Raw genomic sequence first — 19,511 nt, 5'->3', positions numbered from 1 at the left:
TAAAATAGAATAAACATAATAGCAACATATTTGTAGTGCATCTAGCTTGGGAAAGGCTATTGCAAGAGTTCTAAATTATTATATGTATTATTGTTAAAGAGAATTAAGTGGGATGAACAAGTATAGAACAAGACTGGATGCATTATTGGTTTTTTATGATTATGAGATGCTCAGCGTTTTGTTCTTAAGATGGACTGCCATAGAAATCTTTAAAACAAATTAGATTTGGTCCTGCCTACTTAATCAACCCTTTATTTCAAATGTTGATAAAATGTCATGCTGTATTTTCCTGAAACAATCTTGTAATAGCTTTTTAAAGATTACACCTGGCTCCCATGTTTGAGAGATGCAGTCATATCTAAGTGCACCTAGTGGTAAGTGAATTGATTGATGCTAGTCTTCTACAGACACATGCCTTCTGACAGGATTAGACTCCAACTGTCAAGATGATGATGATAGTTACAGTTCAGTAGACTTGAAGATTCAGGATTAGAAAAGCAATAGCAGTTAGACTTATATACCACTTCATGCGGCTTTCAGCTCTTTCTAAGCGGTTTACAGAGTCAGCATATTGCCCTCAACAACAATCCGGGTCCTCATTTTACCCACCTCGGTAGGATGGAAGGCTGAGTCAACCCTGAGCCGGTGAGATTTGAACAGCCGAACTGCAGAACTGCAGTCAGCTGAAGTAGCATGCAGTGCTGCATTTAACCACTGCGCCACCTCGGCTCTAAAAGTTGGTTTGCAATTTTACAATCTCTTTATTTGTTCATGCTTTCTTTATACTCTTTCTGACCAGCTGTTGGCAAATATTTTTTAAAGTTTTCCCCTCTTTCCTATTAAAGAAGCTTGAACTATGTTATGAAAAATGAACAATTACTTTAGATTAGGCCTGCATAGCATACAGTCTGTGGGCCACATATAATCTGTGAAGCATCCATGAATTTTTTAAAAAGTCAAATTTGTTCCATCACAACAGAAGATTTGGGGGGTAGGGGTGGCAAAGTGATTCAAATTGCTTCCAGGCTTCACCAGCAGCAGCTCCGGCATTGCCAGTAGCCACCAAACTCTTGATTGGCATGTCAGGTTTCTTTCATAACCTGCAAGGATTTGTCAGCATGACCCTTTTTCTCCTACAATTGTGCAGATTGAAGAGGAAAGTAAACAAGGGCTTTAAAAAATAGTTCTTTAGATTTTAGAGAAAGGTTAAATAAAATTTCAACAATAAAGGTCTAAAAGCAAGGATATTTACAAGGACTTCTAATGTGGTTGGTAGCCAAAACATAATTATGATAGTTGAAAATGCTTGGAAACATAATTTTATTTTTAAATAATTGGTTGGAAATTGTAATGGGATAAAAACACATTCAGGAAAATAGTAAAATATTTCTATATTTCTATAGGGTTCCCTAAAATTGAGTCATCACTGATTTTGAAGCCTTGGAAATAAGTTTTTCCCTAATAGCAAAAGTGTATCATGATTGACAAGATTCTCTGGAAAGATCATTTCTAACTAACAACACCCCTACCCTCCAGGGGAAGGGACCCACCTGGGCAATTGCCTTTAGGAAGATATTTATAGGTACCTTAACAGATTATATTGCGCCTGGAATTTGGGTTGGAAATTGTGGTCGTTAAGCAGGTCATCTGATCTGATTTGATTTTTATGACCATTTTTACAACAGTCCTAGTCTGAATCATTGTGGTCAGTAGAAACAACATATCCAATAGGCTTTTTTTTTTTTTTTTTTTTTTTGCTTAAAACTGGCAAAAAAACATTGCAAATCACAATCACATGACTGGAACTCTGCAACTGATAATAAATATCTGATAGCTGCAAAGCATCCAAAATTGTTTCTGTGCATGTGTGTTTCTCAGTCATCGTTTTGAGAAAGAGTTTTAGTTTGTTGTAACTTTGAGTAACCATCCATTAAGCCATTAAGGGAGGACTACCTGTAAAGATTTAGTACCTGTGAAGACAGGAATTTGGAGCTTGGTTTAGCTTAGTATTATTATACATAATGCCATAACCATTAAAATACTCTTCAGGTTGTTCTAAAAATAACAGAATATCAAAATATAAATAAAGAGTTATCAGACATTTATTGTGACTCAGAATTTCTTTAAAAGAAATCATCAGGAGAAATATCTCTTTTGGCATTTTATACTTAATACTGTTAACAGATCCACTACTTCTGGCCACTATGGCATAATTCTTTTACATGTTTATCATAGAATCTATAGGGTTAGAAAGGACCTTGAAGGTCTTGTAGTCCAATCCTCCACTCAAGGGGATTGTTACCATCCTGATTCATTCTCATTCTCTCTTTCTCTCTCTCCCTCCCTCCCTTTATATTTATATTGCTGGAAATGCATGGTATAACAAGCATTACATAATTTAAATTCTCCCTTCAGAAGTGATTGAGGGGGATTCAAACATTATAGTCAGTTTGAACAATGTACATAAGTGTTCTACTTTCAAACCAAGTGCATCAGATTCTTCTGTGTTGTTTCTGTATGCTTCCGCTAAATAATGTAATATTATAGGAAGCTATTACATCCCCTGCACTCCCAATCATTTCCTTATAGGGGAGTTTTGTGTTCAGTTTCTATATGCAATATGCAGTAGAATTAATTTTTTCCATATTAAAATTGCAGAACGGATAGAATTTAAATTATTATAATACTTGTTTAGAGAAATAATATTTACATGTGTAAAATAAAGCTGCCATCATCCCAGCATACTAGGAAGATAAGTTGGTTTTCAATGAGAAGGCTTTCCTTTTTGTTCTTAAAGATGGGGAAATGTCCATTCTACTGGGAATTAGATTGATGTAGCAACTTGCTGTAGTGGTTAAGGTACCAGGCTAGAAAATTGAAGATTGAGAGTTCTTGACCCCTCTTAGGCACAAATCGAGCTGGATGACTTTGGGCCAGTCTCTTTCTCAGTCCCTAGGCAGCAGCAGATCTTTCTGAAAATCTTTCCAAGAAAACTTCAAGGACTCCTCCAGGCAGTAGCCAGGAGTAAAAACACTCAAAGGCACCTCCCCCCCCCCAAAAAAAATTCTACCACTGCGTTCTGTAGCATTATCATTCTCCATTGTTGGTGGAGACAACATCCAGGAATAGATTAACTCTGGAAGCCAGAAACAGATCATTTCCAAATTTCACGTTGGGCCCATTTTTTGCCCTCCCCAGGTTCTGGAGGCTTTCCTGATGCCTGGAAAGGGCGAAAACGGCCTCTTCCAGTCCTCTGAAAGGCCGAAAATCAGCTGGCTGGCATGCACGCTGGAGCTGACGGCTCGCATGCCGATAGATATGGCCCCCTCATGCCACCTGTGGCATGCGTGCCATAGAATCGCTATCACGGGTCTTTGTTGCGACATAGAGAAGATGTGGATGTTTGATCAAGCACAGAAATTTTTAAGAGTATTGCAGATATTGTTAAGAACTTGAAAGATTGATACAAATGACTAATATTTTCAGTTATACTGAAAATTAATGGGTTCAATTAAAAGGGGATTTTCACAATAGAACTTCTTGATAGTCCAACTATGGTAGGGGTGTCAAACACAAGGCCCGTGGGCTGGATCTGGCCAGTGATATGGTTGGATCTGGCCCATGGGGCTGTCCTGGAAAAATGTAAGGAGCTGGCTGAGTTGCTTTGGCCCAGTCTACCCAACACAAAGAGTAAACATCGGGCCAGCGTGTCTACGCCCTGGTCTACCAAGTGCAAAGAGAAAACATCAGGCCAGCAGTTTGGGGAGTGGCATCAAGCTGCCACCAGTTGTTCAAGTTCTCCCACTTAAAAAGATGAGAGAGGCCTGTAATTGACATCATAGGTAGACCTCAAGTATGAGAGACAAAATGAGAAAACAAATCCAGACAATCACATTGTCTGATTTGGAAAGATTTTTTTTTGCAAATTATGGTGGGAAATAAGTATTTGGTCACCTACAAACAAGCAAGATTTATGGCTCTTACAGACCTGTAACAACTTCTTTAAGAGGCTCCTCTGTCCCCCACTCATTACCTGTATTAATGGCACTTGTTTGAACTTGTTAGCAGTATAAAAGACACCTGCCCACAACCTTAAATAGTCACATTCCAAACTCCACTATGGTGAAGACCAAAGAGCTGTCGAAGGACACCAGAAACAAAATTGTAGACGTGCACCAGGCTGGGAAGACTGAATCTGAAATAGGCAAGCAGCTTGGTGTGAAGAAATCAACTGTGGGAGCAATAATTAGAAAATGGAAGACATACAAAACCACTGATAATCTCCCTTGATCTGGGGCTCCACGCAAGGTCTCACCCGTGGGGTCAAAATGATCACAAGAACAGTGAGCAAAAATCCCAGAACCACATGGGGGACCTAGTGAATGACCCGCAGAGAGCTGGGACCAATGTAACAAAGGCTACCATCAATAACACACTATGCCGCCAGGGACTCAGATCCTGCAGTGCCAGACGTGTCCCCCTGCTTAAGCCAGTACATGTCCATCTGAAGTTTACTAGAGAGCATTTGGATGATCAAGAAGAGGATTGGGAGAATGTCATATGGTCAGATGAAACCAAAGTAGTAGAACTGTTCGGTAGAAACACAACGTGTCGTGTTTGGAGGAGAGAGAATGCTGAGTTGCATCCAAAGAACACCATACCTACTGTGAAGCATGGTGATGGCAACATCATGCTTTGGAGCTGTTTCTCTGCAAAGGGACCAGGACGACTGATCCATATACAGGAAAGAATGAATGGGCCATGTATCGTGAGATTTTGAGTGCAAACCTCCTTCCATCAGCAACGGCATTGAAGATGAAACATGGCTGGGCCTTTAGCAGGATAATGATCCCAGACACACCGCCCAAGCAACGAAGGAGTGGCTTCGTAAGAAGCATGTCAAGGTCCTGGAGTGGCCTAGCCAGTCTCCAGATCTCAACCCCATAGAAAACCTTTGGAGGGAGTTGAAAGTCCGTGTTGCACAACGACAGCCCCAAAACATCACTGCTCTAGAGGAGATATGCATGGAGGAATGGGCCAACATACCAGCAACAGTGTGTGCCAACTGTGAAGACTTACAGAAAACATTTGACCTCTGTCATTGCCAACAAAGGATATATAACAAAGTATTGAGATGAACTTTTGATATTGACCAAATACTTATTTTCCACCATAATTTGCAAAAAAAAATTCTTTCCACATCAGACAATGTGATTGTCTGGTTTTGTTTTCTCATTTTGTCTCTCATAGTTGAGGTCTACCTATGATGTCAATTACAGGCCTCTCTCATCTTTTTAAGTGGGAGAACTTGCACAATTGGTGGATGACTAAATACTTTTTTGCCCCACTGTATGTGTATAGTTAGGTAGAAAATAAAAAAGACAGGGAGATTAATGCTGGTCTGCAGTATTTGTATATAAACAAGTTTACTTGGTATTCAGTCTCTTATTTTTCTGTTGATGATTGAAAATATATGGAAGAAAGTTTATTAATTTTAAAAATCAAATTAGAATCTCCTTAATTTTTCATATGAATTTCTTTTCTTATAAATTATTTTTGATACTGCTCTGTTAGGGGATTTTTTTTGTAGGATACTAAAGTAGACATTAATTAAGTTTGATTAATTTATTTAGGAATCAGAACAATATATTACTGGTAAGTCAGAGAATATAATATTTGAGTTTTTGGAGAAAAAGAACCAAGAAGTTGAAATATAAATAATTTCTGCATACTTAAAACTTGGATTACTGCTTCTGATATGTTCATAAATTTCTTCTGTGAGAACTTCTCATTTTCCCTAGAAATATATTTGAGCCTGCTAACTATCCAGCCCCCCCGTCTTTTTTTTTGCTAAATGTATAACACATTCACATCCATATCTCTTATTAAGTTTTTTATTCCAGCCAGTTACTGATTATGCAGCCAAGTAATGGTTTTGTGTAGCTAATAAGATTTATGTTTATAATACCAGAGCATAAAATATAGTCTTATGTAGAGTTGAAGAGAAATGTTGTGAATACTTCTTTGGCTCTGTTGATAATGCTATATGATTATGCGGTTTGGGAAAATATTAACAAGAAGCTACCTCATCATTTTTATCAGCTAATTTCAAAGTGATGTCTTTTAAAAAAAGTATTTACACAAAAGTTCAAGGACAGTATTAGCTAGTTTCTAAAACTTGCCTAGTAGAAATATTCCTCTTTGATATTATGACACCTTATTTGGAATATTTTTTCTGTATTTCTAGTTTGGAAATTTCCATTCCATTTTGAAGGAGAGATACAGGGTTGATAAGGCTGAAAGGAGGCAAGGACAACATGATCACATTTCCATTGAGAATTTTTATCAAAACAACTATAGCTTTATTTTATTTAAGAATATGTGTATGAAACAGGAAAGTCTAATATTTTGGAGTCAATAAGTTGCCAAACTTAAAGATTGAGGAGAAAGGTTAGGCAAATGTGTCAGAAGTACTTTAGTCAGATATAATCAAGCAGAAATCTAGATGCTCATCTCTAATGGCTCTTTGCATATTTTTTATTCCAAATCTGTAGAATTATACCACCACCCTTCTAAAAAAAGGCTGTTGAAAAGGACAAAAGCGGTCAGGGTGGGTGATTCTTGAATTGGGGCAGCATGTGTGCAGTCATCAATACAGAATGCTTATTTCTCTCTTCCAGGAGGCGACGGTCAGAATGGCAGTGGGCAGCAGACAGAGCTGCTATTGTCAGTCGCTGGAACTGGCTTCAAGCTCATGTCTCAGATTTAGAGTACCGAATCCGGCAGCAAACAGATATATACAAACAAATTCGAGCCCACAAGGTAAGAAAGCAAAAGTTACTTCTTTTGGATCTTTACCATTTATTATAGTACAGGTAGTCCTCAACTTACAACCGTTGGTTTAGTGAGTGTTCAAATTACAATGGCAGTGAACTTCCAACCAGTGCTCAACATTACAACCATCTCAGAAAGCCCCAAGGTCACTTCATCAAAACGTAGGCACATGGCAACTGGCATGAATTTTTGTGGCAATTGCAACGTTCTGACGTTAGATGGTTGCCATTTACAATCACATGATTCATTTAGCAACTGTAATGATTCACTTAACAACTGTGGCAAGAAAGATCATAAAGACAGGTGTGTCTCATTTAACAATCACTTAACTATGGAAATTTTGGTCCCTAATCTGGTCATAAGTTGAGAACTACCTATACTGCAAATACCTTAATATATGTTTTGCATTGCATAGAGGATAACAGGATTTTATGGCTTAATCTGTCTTAGCATTTTTATCACCAGATATAACATGAATGGTGTTAGAAATATGTTATAGCAGAATTTGCAGAGCTAATTGATGGTTTATTTTCATTAGTAGTTCTAGTTTGCCAGGCTTCAAATTCCCCGGAATATGTGGCACAGAAAGGAAAAGAAGTAAAATCAGGAGATCAGATCAGCCCTGCTGGCATTTAGTAAGGCTACTTGATCCTGACTATTTTTGAAAGCCGTTGAAGATGGATAGAATGTTGAATTCCCACCTCATAGTAGGCAATTAGTTCCTACAGAGAGTATCATGCCACAGTATGATAACGAATGTGGTTTATTACTGTTATTACTGTTTTATCATTTTAATTGATTTAATTTTTTGTTAGCATGTTGGAGTATATACCTTTTAGGGTCATCTATGATTGAAGTGTCATTTAAAGCTTAGAAAATAATAAATATATCCAAATTAGGCCAAATAGCAATTTGCTCCTACTAGAAAAACATGTAATTTGAGTGATTACTTTGTAATTTAATCTGTTCATTTCAATTACCAGATATTAATTTGACTCCAATTGACTTTTTCCAGGTACCCCAGCTTTGAACCATTGGCCTTGCTAATATAATGACCATTGTGCCTTTATTTCTGCTCTCTGACTTTCCAGGTGTTAATTACTTTTCCCAAGGCAAGAGAAAAGGACATTTGAGTTACAGCTGTCATTAAATATATATCCAGAAATACAGAGCTCAATTTTTGCTTCTTTGTCCTATATGCTAGTTAAAATTTGATACATATAGTATTTAAAAATGACTAATTCAATCACATTGTCTCTCCATCTCATTTCCTGCTTGATGAAGAATTCTACAGAAGTCTCAAGGTAGTACATAACTCTGTGGCAAATCAGTTGTTTAAAAAATGTACTTTGCAGTTGTTGATGCTGGATTATTCTCCTCTCATGAATCAGGATAGATTTAATTCATATGCATTGTATTTGTTAGATACTCATTTGGGTACAACCATTTTACTTTTGTTTTCTATCACAATCTATTACTGGGTATAATTCATATGATTAAACAGAAATATATAAGATAAAATTAGGAAATTTTTTTGTTTGCTTAAAATAGAATAGTGTAATGGCAGAATAATTGAATGGTACTATAGAGTACTATAGAATTAATTATCAATTATTCTAGCAGAAATGGTTAGTGGTTTCCCTTTTTCGTGTTAGGAATAAGAGTTAGAGCTAATGATTTCTGATGGCAGCGTATGTGAATAATTTCCCTCTTTTAAAACCAGGTTAACAATCTCCCTAACGGCTTGGGAAAATATTCCATCATTTAGAAAGTGATGTTCTGATGCTGCAGAGTAATAGTATTAAGTCTACTGAATTTTTTTATGGTTATGATGCTGTCGTTTGTGTTAACTGTCAGCAGTTCTTCCTGATTGTGGCATTAAATTGGAATGGATCAGGAAAGATTTTGGATGCTGAACGATAAAACTAGGAATAAGGATAGGTGTAGGCTAACATATACAGGTAGTCCTTCGCTTATGACTGGTTACTTGGTGTCTATTTCAAGTCACAATGGATCTTCCCAAAGTTCCTTATAACCCAGTTTCAAAGACTGACTCCCATGGTCATGTGACTACCTTTTGGCTGCTGGTTGGCTATCCTCAAGTACACTAAAAACAGAGAAATAAGCTCACTTCAATACTCTTTTCATCACAAAGTAAGTCCTGATAAAGGTTCTTTGCCTGTGTTGAATTTGTTCTTGGTTTTTCTTCATCAGTGCTCTAGGTATCCTTTTCATCACTTCATATCCTGGACCTCTTGTTAAACCAGGCAGCTCTGTAGGATCCATGATCATAGAGACCCAATACAGGTACAATATGATCCAAGGCTCCTCTATGTTGTTTCAGGCCATAATTAAGGCCTCTGAACCATGATCAGAGCTTTGGGTATAAACTATAATATAATTAATAATGAATCTGTAATTCCACCAGGCACTCAGTCACCTGGAACCAGCCAATCAAATAGGGTCTTTTTCTCTACAGAAGAAAGCAGTTAGCACTGCAAGGTAAAAAGGGAGAACTCTGAGTAGCAGGGGACTAATATTAATATTCCCCAACCCCAAATCATGTTGCTACTTCTCCAAGACAAAAACCAGATCCAAATATGATCTCTGTTGTGGTGTCCCATCATGAATCTGGATGAGGTCTGTGGATACCATAGTGGTCAAAAACCTCCAAGCAGTTTCTGATTATGGGCATAGAGAAAGCAAGTTGAAATCCTCCAGGACCATCAAACTAGGTCTGTTTCACTGCAAACTTAGTATCTGGACCATAGAGAGACAAGCAGCCCTCTTGTAACTGATCTGCCCTTGAAAGGTAGAAGGGCACATATCAGAGAAATGACCCAGACATAGGAAGCATGGAGGCTGAGCATGACACCTGACCATATTTTGGTAATGCATGTGAGGTCAGTCTTCTCATCCAGGATCAGATTAAGGACGAGGTGACCCTATTACAGTATGATCTAGCATTAAGTAACAACACCTGGATTTCAGGGTCTATGAAGTCTCCTTCTGGAAATAAGGCCTTGAGACTTAGCAGATGGGCTGGTTTTCAAGGTGAGAATTATAACACTTTTGGTTTCTGATGCTGCAGCATGATTTAAATAAGATAAAGGTTAAGGATCAGATTAAGGACGAGGTGACCCTATTACAGTATGATCTAGCATTAAGTAACAACACCTGGATTTCAGGGTCTATGAAGTCTCCTTCTGGAAATAAGGCCTTGAGACTGAGCAGATGGGCTGGTTTTCAAGGTGAGAATTATAACACTTCTGGTTTCTGATGCTGCAGCATGATTTAAATAAGATAAAGGGACTTGTACTCCTCTACAATTATAATTACAGCTCCTGACTATCACAGCCCATATGATTGATGGTGAGTGATAATGAAGTTGCCTCCCTTGATTTAAAGAGAACCAGGTGCTGCTTTCCCTGGTACAGGTTGACATTCAGTGTAAACAGGGTTTTTGTGCCAAAAACCAAGTTCAACTAACAAAACCTATTGCTTCTAAATGTAATAATTAAACCTAGCCCATAAGACAATTGGAACCATTCTTAGTTTGTTGGAAAATGTTCTTTAACAGTCAGTTATTTCAAAAACAGCACTGTTCACTTTCTTTTACATTTATTAATTCTGAGATTTAATTTATTTCTAATCCCTGCCAGATGTAATAATATAAAATGACAATTTAAGATTGTGGTGCATAATAGTCAAGCGCTCTGTGCATATCTTTGACTAACAACAACCAATTAAAAAGTTAAGCTTTTTCTGTGGATTTTAACAGAAAAGGCAGCCAAATTAAAGTAAATGCAAAGAATTTTATTCAGAAAAGATAAAACGGTATTGCAAAACATCACTGCACAGAGAATGTAGTATAGCAATCATTGGAATAAGTATTTAAGATGTAGCTTTTTCCATAGGCATTTGGATCCAGTTCAGTAAAGTTAGTTTTGGTTATTTAATTATTATATTTGATTATTCTCTTACATTTTATATACTGGATTGTTTTTAAAAGTTGTACAAAGGTGTTTTTTTTCTGTTTAATGTTTATTTTTGTAGTATGTTGCTCAAAATCACATTGTTTTGAGTCAGGCAGCTCTATAAATTAAATACAAAAATACATCTATCCTTTCAACTATTATTAGAATTATTTTATATTTGCTGACATAGCTACTACAAATAGGTCATAAAGTGATTTCAGAATATTTTATTAGTCTTTATCATTAGTGTTTCTCCTGTTTCTCTGATGACCTGTATAAATGGGATCCAGACACCATTCATAGGAAAAAGTGTTAAGGAGAAATTTTGTCCATTGTCTGAATCTTCCATTACAGTTCAGCAGTAGCAGTCTTGCACAACCTGTTGCCCTGGGGAGATGAAGTCCAATACTATTTGCTCTTCTGGCATGGAGTTACAGGAGTTGACGTCAAATATGTCTGCAGAGCACCAAGCTTGAAATACGTTCAAATTATCATGAATCTGTACCATAAAAAACAGTAAATACAGAAAATGACTGCCCACATACCATTCTGAATCTTTATAGCTCAGAGGAACTCTTGAAATAATTTTTAAATAATTTGAATCCCTGCATAAAAGTCAACCCTCCCCTCCAAAGTTTATAATGAAATTCATTTTTTTACAACAGCTGCTGGCAGCTGAGTTGTAATGTATAAAAATAGCATTGTGTGGCATTCAAAGTTGAAAAAGCAATGTTCATTTTCAATTCCAATTTCTCATGGAAATCCTAGGGACCTCTTACAAAATCCCTCAGTTTTGCAGAACTCCAGAAGGTGTACCAGTAGCCTTCTAAGCCACCTTTGTAGCTTTCATTTGCATTAGTCCTGATTTATCCTTCTCCAACTTAAAGAAAATTATTAAGCAGAGGAGTTCTTATTGAAAAACAGAATCTTTAATTAAGTGGTGAAATTCAATATTTTTTTACTACCTGTTCTGTGGGTGTGGCTTGGTGAGCGTGGCAGGGGAAGGATATTGCAAAATCTCCATGCCCACCCCACTCTGGGATCAGCCAGAGGTGGTATTTGCTGGTTCTCCGAATTACTCAAAATTTCTGCTGTTGGTTCTACAGAACCTGCTGAATTTTACCCCTGCTTTAATTGTATTATAATGAATGAATAAATCCAGAGAGCAAAAAGGGTTTGAACTCAATGATAAAACACGTGCTTTACATATAAAAAGTTCCAGATTTTGTCGTCATATTTTCACATAGGCCTGGAACATTTTCTGACTCAAATTCTGGAGAGCAACTATTCATCAGTGTCTGCAGTAGTGGCATTTAATAGGTCCACCAAATTGATTCCATATAATGCAGCTAACTCTGTCACTGTTAGCTGTTAAATCTCAGCCCATTGTAAATCTGTCTAGATGATTAAGTTTTCCTTGGTTTACAGTTGTCAAAGACTCTTTGTCCTGTGGTTGGAGATAAACTTTCCCAAATCTTCTTCCTTTTAGAATCCGGTCATTTTAAATCTTGCACATGGATCTAGCTTTGGGAAACTTTGAGAAGGCATAAGCATCTTACACTAATGTTACCTAGTTCTTAATGGTTGTTGTTTGGGAGTAATCCAGTGTTTTGGCTAATAAACTAAATACCTCGAGTATATATGCTTACATAGTCACATGCTTACATGAAACATAGATGTTGGATGTATGCATTGTTTATTCAAATTACAAAAACGATATATTGGCTCTAAAAACATGATAATTATTTTTATTGTGAAATTTCACCCTCTCTGACACTTTTTTTTTTGAGACCATTGCTGCAGCCACTAAAGAAGTTGCTTCACCCATTTTATACAGTAGTCAGAACAAATAATTGTTTGAAACTGCTTTTATACCATAAGAACCATCTGCCCATTGAAGTCAGCAAAGTGAATTTTCATTCCAAGCTCTTACAAATATTTTCCTGGACAAGGTAGGGATTGAACCAAGAACTTTAGTTATGTGCAAAGAAGTTATTATCCCACAAGTAACAATCCATGTTCAAAAATGAGCAGTAGTTCTCAACTTAAAATCACAATTGACCCAAAATGTATGTTGCTAAGCAAGACAGTCATCTTAAGACCTTTTTTGTCACGGTCATTAAATCAGTGCAGTTATTAAATTAGTAACTTGGTTTTTAAATGAATCTAACAGCTCCATTGATTTTGTTTGTCAGAAAAGGTGATCACATGACCATTGGACACTGCCAAGCACCTGTATTTTGATCACATAACCATAGGTATAGTGATCATAAGTCACTTTTTCACTTTGAGCAATCACTAAATGAATGGTTGTAAATTGAGAATTCCGTGTAATTGTATAGATTAGTGAGACTGAATATGTTAAAGATAAATAAACAGCACCAGGCAAGCAGCTAATTTGGTAAAACTGGAATGTTTATGCTAAGTTAAAAGGAAGGTAATGACGGATCATAGTTGTATTGAATAAAGTTTCTGTATAGGAGGGAGTGGAGGTTACATTTTTATTAACTTTAGAATACCTGTAAAACAATATTGGGATAGTTAATCTCAAAGACAAACTCCGCTTTCTTAAAGTTCATATGATAGCAAAAAAAAATTTTTTTAATGAAAATTATCATTTAAAAAAATCAAGGCAGATAATAACCCCCAACATAAATATCATGGAATGAAAGAGAAATTTAGATTTAACTCAAAAGCAAATAGTACAGTCTGAAGTTGAGTTTCTGAGATGTGTCTTAGAGTAGAATTTTTAGAAAGGTCTTACTCTGAATGGAATTGCTACATACATTATAGAAGATACATGCATTATTTTATTTTGTGTATGCATAAGGTTAAATCTGTATCTAGGTCTTACCTACTTTGATGTCTTCTAAATGGTTCAGTCTGGTTAGATTTCTTAGCTAGCACAGCTACTGATCAGACCAGAGATGAAAATAATTGAAATCCAACGCATCCAACGTGCCAGATTTCAAAGATTGCTTACATTTGACTACATTTGAATCTTGAAGAATTTCTTCAAACACTTGGAAGAAGCTATCATTAACAAATGTGTAATTGCACTGAATAGGATTGAATTGGGCCTGAGCAAATCAGTCCATTTCTGGTTTGACATGTATTAAGCAATGTCCTAATGTTACAACGAATTATAATTTTGTTGATCTTTAATCAATATGGAATGTACATCACAGTATGCATTTTAGCCATTTATTTTCAAGATATACACCTTTCAGACTACAATAGTGTATTTTAATACATGTTGTACTAAAAGACATTCAGGAAAAGCAAAACTCAAATTTTGATTGTAGATTAGCCTGGCTGATGGAAATTGCATCTCTTGCAATTGCATCCAAAACATCCTGCCTAAAATATGTACCGTAGGTCAGAAGCAGGATTTGTCAAAGGTGGGATATGAGCTGCTAAAAATTTTCAAAGAAATGTATGGACATTGTTAAATGGGGATAAGCAAAGACATCAGGTATTGTAGATATTAATGGTTGTTTTGAAATTGTAAGTTTTTTACTAGTGTAGTGTCACTGATAAAAATCCTGATGTTTACTGAACATTTTACAGCATTTGAGCTTTTTTATAATGAGTTATTATAGACAGAGATACACCATATGGCCTGATTGCCATTTTGTGTGACATTCTGATGTAATGCAAACAGATTTTAATTATGTAGATAAGAACTTTGCCAAGAATAACACTTGCAAAAGTTTTGTTCTTATTAACAGAGAAAAAAGTATGTTTCCTATTTCTCTATTCCTTCAAATAGGCAAATGAGTTAGAAGTTAGATTTATAAGCTAAGTGTTTTTAACCTCCGATACATAAAAAGCCCATAATTTGACAAAACAGCCACTGCTGGCTTTACAATCTTCCATTGTTACTGCATGTTAGTATCGTTTATATAAGAATAAAAGTACAGGTAGTCCTTGCTTACAGATTGTCTCATTTAGCAATGGTTTGAAGTTAACAATAGTGTTCTTTTTAAAAAAAAAAATGTTTACGACTCTTAACAGTTCTTGGGTCATGTGATTGCCATTTGGCCACTTCACAACTGGCATGCATTTATGATAATCACAATGTCCCATGGTCATCACTTGCTTGCTTCACAACCAATTTGTGACAAGCAGAGTTAATACAGAAAGCTAACCTAAAATCTAAGGTTAAAGTCACATGATTTTCCACTTAACAGCTGAGTTGCCAGCCCAAATTGCAGTCGCTATTTGTAAGCAAAAAGAACAACCTTATGCTTTCACTTTGAGGGATGGGCACATTGACAATGATAAAGATTATGTGAAGTATTTAAAGACTGCCTTTTGACATTATAAGCTACCCATAGTGACTATGTAATTGATAAATTAATTTATCAATAAATACATGTAATAAATAATAATAATAATATAAATAATTGAATTCTTTTGGCTTTTAAACATACAAACTTAAACTTGCACTAGAAGTGGTAATGAAGCCTGGTAGTTTAGAACTTTTTACAAAGTGCTCCAGAAATAATGGGATTTCTTTAGTTGAATGAGAAGAATCTGTAACTTGAATGTTTTTGGAGAATAAGCAAACAAAAACTTTTTTTAAAGCCACTGTCCATAGCTTTGTATTTTTATTCTGTGATAACAAAAGCATTTGATTTTGATACAAATGTTATCTAAAAGTCTTACACTCTACAAACCTACAGTTTACCATAGCTATCATATGTGTATATAATCCTTTTTAATTTGCACTTACTAATGTAGATTTATAAAAAGAGAAGCGACCACATAACATATAACTTGATTTTTCCGTGACCCGTCAAAATCGCGGTCCACTAAAGCGCGCCCGATTAAAGCGCGTACCTGACATCATCAGCAGCGTGACAAATATGACCGCGGAGAAAAAAGGGCGCTTTAAAAAGCGCTTTTAAAGCAAGCCGATTCACATAAAGGTAAGGGTTAGGGTTAGGTTAAGGGTTAGGGTTAGGTTTAGGGTTACGTTAAGCGTTAGGGTTAGGTTAAGGGTTAGAGTTAGGTTTAGCGTTAGGTTAAGGTTTAGGGTTAGGTTAAGGGTTAGGGTTAGGTTTAGGGTTAGGTTTGGGGGAGTTAGGTTTAGATTTACGCATTAATTTTAAGTTTACCGCTCACAGCGTGCTGTTTTCGTCACGCTGTGATGACGTCACGTACGCACTTTCGTCGAGCGCGCTTTAGTCTACCGCGGTTTTGTGGTAGAACAGATTTTTCTATGTTAGAATGCTTAGAATTGTTACAAGATCATTTTTGAGAATATGTCTCATATTCAGAATTGTAGTATTAATATTTAATGCAGATTAGTTTAAAATTTGTTTGCTGTTAATAGTGCATAGTTTGTTTTTTTGTACATACACGTATACAAAGTCTGTGTACCTAAATTAAATGGGGTGAGGGAGAACCCAAAAGTGGTTTCAGAAAATTAGATATTAACTAAAGATCTGTTCAGGCATGGGCTATTTTTTCTTGGATGGAGGCAATTATTTTTCTCCCATGAGATATTGGATCCATCTGGGATTAACTAGATTTTTCTCATTTTTTCTGGGTTTTAAAGAAGGAGTAAAATATCATTTTAAGCCCAAGGCATACAACATGAAAGCAGCAATTGAATTTCTGAAAAGTTATCAGAGGTTTTAGGAAAATGGGAGTTGGAACATTTTACCCCTGTCCTTTTTGGCATCGCCTCTTCAGCCCTTGCAGGCTGAACTCTCTTGAAAAAAGAGTGGAGAAATGGTATAGTCCAGGGGACCAAAATCATTGCTTGTCATTATCTTTATCTTACTCCATTGACTTTGGCTTTTAACTTTATTAGCAGGTGTCAGCATTAAGTACATTAGGCTGATCCCAGTTATGTACGGTTAAATGGGAGACTATCAGAGTACCTTAAGGTTGCCTGCTGTGGATTCAGAAGACAAAAAATATTCTGGAAGAAAGTAATGACAAACCACTTCTGTACAATATTGTTTGAAAGAAAATGACAGGAAGGGATCAATGTAATGGAGTCAAGCTCAACTCAAAGGAACTATTTAAAATTTGTATTATTAGTAGTAAAAATAGTATTATGTTCAGTGATTTCAGAATCACTTAGCTTTTCATAAAATTAATAGCGCAATCCCTCTTTTAAAAGTTCTTTACAGTTGATGCTATGGATGAATTCATTTCTATATATGCACGTAATTTTGAAGGAATACATTGCCTATTAAAGCAAAAACTTTTAGTTTTCTAATATTTTCAATCTGATATATAAAAATGTATTATATTTTTCCCTCCCTTCCCTCCCCTTTTCCAGTCCTCCATTGTACAGCTATAATTCTAGAATGTAATTAATGCTAGAATTCACTAATTCAAATTTTTCAGAACAGGAATTTTAAGTCATGCAGCACAGTAAAGATAAAGTTGCTAATTTGTAGAAAAGAAAACTGAGAATGAATCTTGCAGGAGAAAGGAAGGCTAGGTACAAAGAAACAAAATATAATGAATGAAATGTAATGGTGAATTTTATTCTTGGCATAGTCTGAAAGAGAATTTGGCCTGACAAAGTGCAATCATCTTTTTCCATTTCCCATCCAGGGACTGGTACAGCTTGGTGAGATGCCTCCTTCTGACCCTGTATTAAGTGATTCAACCCATAGTGTTGACCACAAGATGGAACCTGGAATTGACAGACTGGTAAGTGGGGGGAGAATTCCTTGGAGTACTTTTCTTTTATCATCGCCTCGTTCCCTGCTGATATTATATTGCTGTATTTTATTTTATTTTATTTATTTCCTAGTTATGTGTGTACACAGAAACCAGGAAAAAAATAAAATACAGCTATCTAATCCATATATTACAGATTTCATATTTGTATTTTAAAAAGCTACTGTTGCTGTTTTTTTCTTTTGTCCCAATATTTGAAGAATTCCAAGTTTGGGTTAGCTTTCTGTCCTGCAGATGCTTCCAGAAATCACCTGCTTACGGTATTTTCCGGAGTATCAGACGAACCGGAGTATAAGACACACCAAGGTTTTGAATAGGAAAATTAAAAAAAAATAGGTAGGTAGCTAGAGGGATAGACAGGGAGAGAAAGAGAGAGAAATACAGTAGGTAGGTAGGGAGAGAAAGAGTAGTTAGATAGGTAGATGAAGGGGGGGGGAGAGAGAGAGAGAGAGAGAGAGAGAGAAGGTAGAGGGATAGAGAAAGAGAGAAATACAGTAGATAGGTAAGGAGAGAGAGTGGGTAGGTTGGTAGGTAGAGGGATAGAAAGAAATACTGTAGGTAGGGAGAGAGAGAGATGTATGTAGGTAGGTAGATAAAGGATATATATGGAGAGAGAGAGAGAGAAGTACAGTAGGTAGGGAGTGGGGAAGAGTACACAGAAACCAGAAAATAAATAAAATACAGCTATCTAATCCATATATTACAGATTTCATAGTTGTATTTTAAAAAGTTGCTGTTGCTGTTTTTTTCTTTTGTTTCAATATTTGAAGAATTCCAAGTTAGGGTTAGCTTTCTGTTCTGCAGATGCTTCCAGAAATCACCTGCTTACCTAAATTTAAAAGTGGATGAATAGAGAAAATACCAAATCTAGAAGTAGGCAGAAACCTAGTAAATAATTGTGAAAGGCATGAGATTCAGTTGTTCAGTCTATAATTTCTGGAGGAATATAGGTGAATGCATTCCACATTTCAGATTCAAGGGCACCAGGCGCTTTAATCTGTCTCTGAACTGAAATATCAATATTTTTAGGTTCTGGCATCTAGGGTTTACTGATGACTAGGAACTGGATGCCTTTCTATCCATGAGTTGGTATCTCAGCTTAGGAAGTTAATACAGTAGAAGTTATTCTTCATGGATTTTTAAAGGAATGCCTATATTTGCTTTGCATACAAAAGGTCTCAAGTTCAGTCATGGTTACTTTGGTAGCAGACATTTACTTGAAAGGGTGAACAGTAAATAAATATTAACATACTGTCTGAGTAAAATAAGCAAGTAAGTGTCATATAAAGATAATCCACACTAGACCAGTTGGTCTGATTCTATAAAGCTTTACAATTGCTTGCCCAAAAGTAATTGTTCAGGTGGTATAATAATGTCTGTCAGTTGCCTCTGATTTAGGCAGGTTTCATGATGGCAGTCATGTAAAATTGTGTTTACAAATTTCTTTCACAGGAAAGCAGAAAGCTACTTTCAGATAAGAGTTTCCTTAATCTTAACTGGGTATGTCACTTGGATGTGTACAAAACACCTTCTGCTCTAAGACCTTTTGTTTAGAGCAGACTAGGCCTCTTAATCAAACACTGCCAATTTTTATTTTTTAATTCCTTGAGAGAGCTTTATCTTTTGTGGCAAGCAGTGAACCAAGCTTTATCTTTTGTGCCAGCAGTGAACCAAATTATGGGGCCAAAGGTGGAAGGGTCAAGAGGGAAAACACAAAATTAAAGGTTCTAAACTAAATATTAAAATCAGATTAATTGTCATTTGAAGAATAAATACTGCAGATACTAAATCTGCACAAGAAATACTATAAACTTATATTTGATAGGAGAGATGGATATAATCTATATCCGATAGATATAGAGGGTGTTTTGTACACCTCTGTGTTACATACTTTATGAATCATATAGTAGATGTCTATATTAGAAATCTCTCGAGACATCAATTTTTATATTCCAGGGTATAAAGGAAAAAGACTTGTCTGCAGTTCAT

General features: G+C 36.0%; 1 protein-coding gene across 5 annotated transcripts in view; it reads left to right on the top strand.

Annotated features, from left to right (window-relative positions):
* KANSL1 (KAT8 regulatory NSL complex subunit 1) overlaps window positions 1-19,511 on the top strand; it is a 161,911-nt gene that overhangs the window by 104,742 nt on the left and 37,658 nt on the right. For all 5 annotated transcript variants that reach the window (XM_032236872.1, XM_032236871.1, XM_032236870.1 and 2 more), the window contains 2 exons: window positions 6,681-6,822; window positions 17,394-17,492. In XM_032236872.1, coding sequence (XP_032092763.1) covers window positions 6,681-6,822; window positions 17,394-17,492 — 241 coding nt within the window. The remainder of the gene's footprint in view (window positions 1-6,680; window positions 6,823-17,393; window positions 17,493-19,511) is intronic.

This window comes from Thamnophis elegans, chromosome Z (assembly GCF_009769535.1).
Source record: "Thamnophis elegans isolate rThaEle1 chromosome Z, rThaEle1.pri, whole genome shotgun sequence".
Classification (NCBI taxonomy): Eukaryota; Metazoa; Chordata; class Lepidosauria; order Squamata; family Colubridae; genus Thamnophis; species Thamnophis elegans.
The sequence above is the reverse complement of the archived record's forward strand: the minus strand, read 5'-3'. Positions and strand labels throughout refer to the sequence as shown.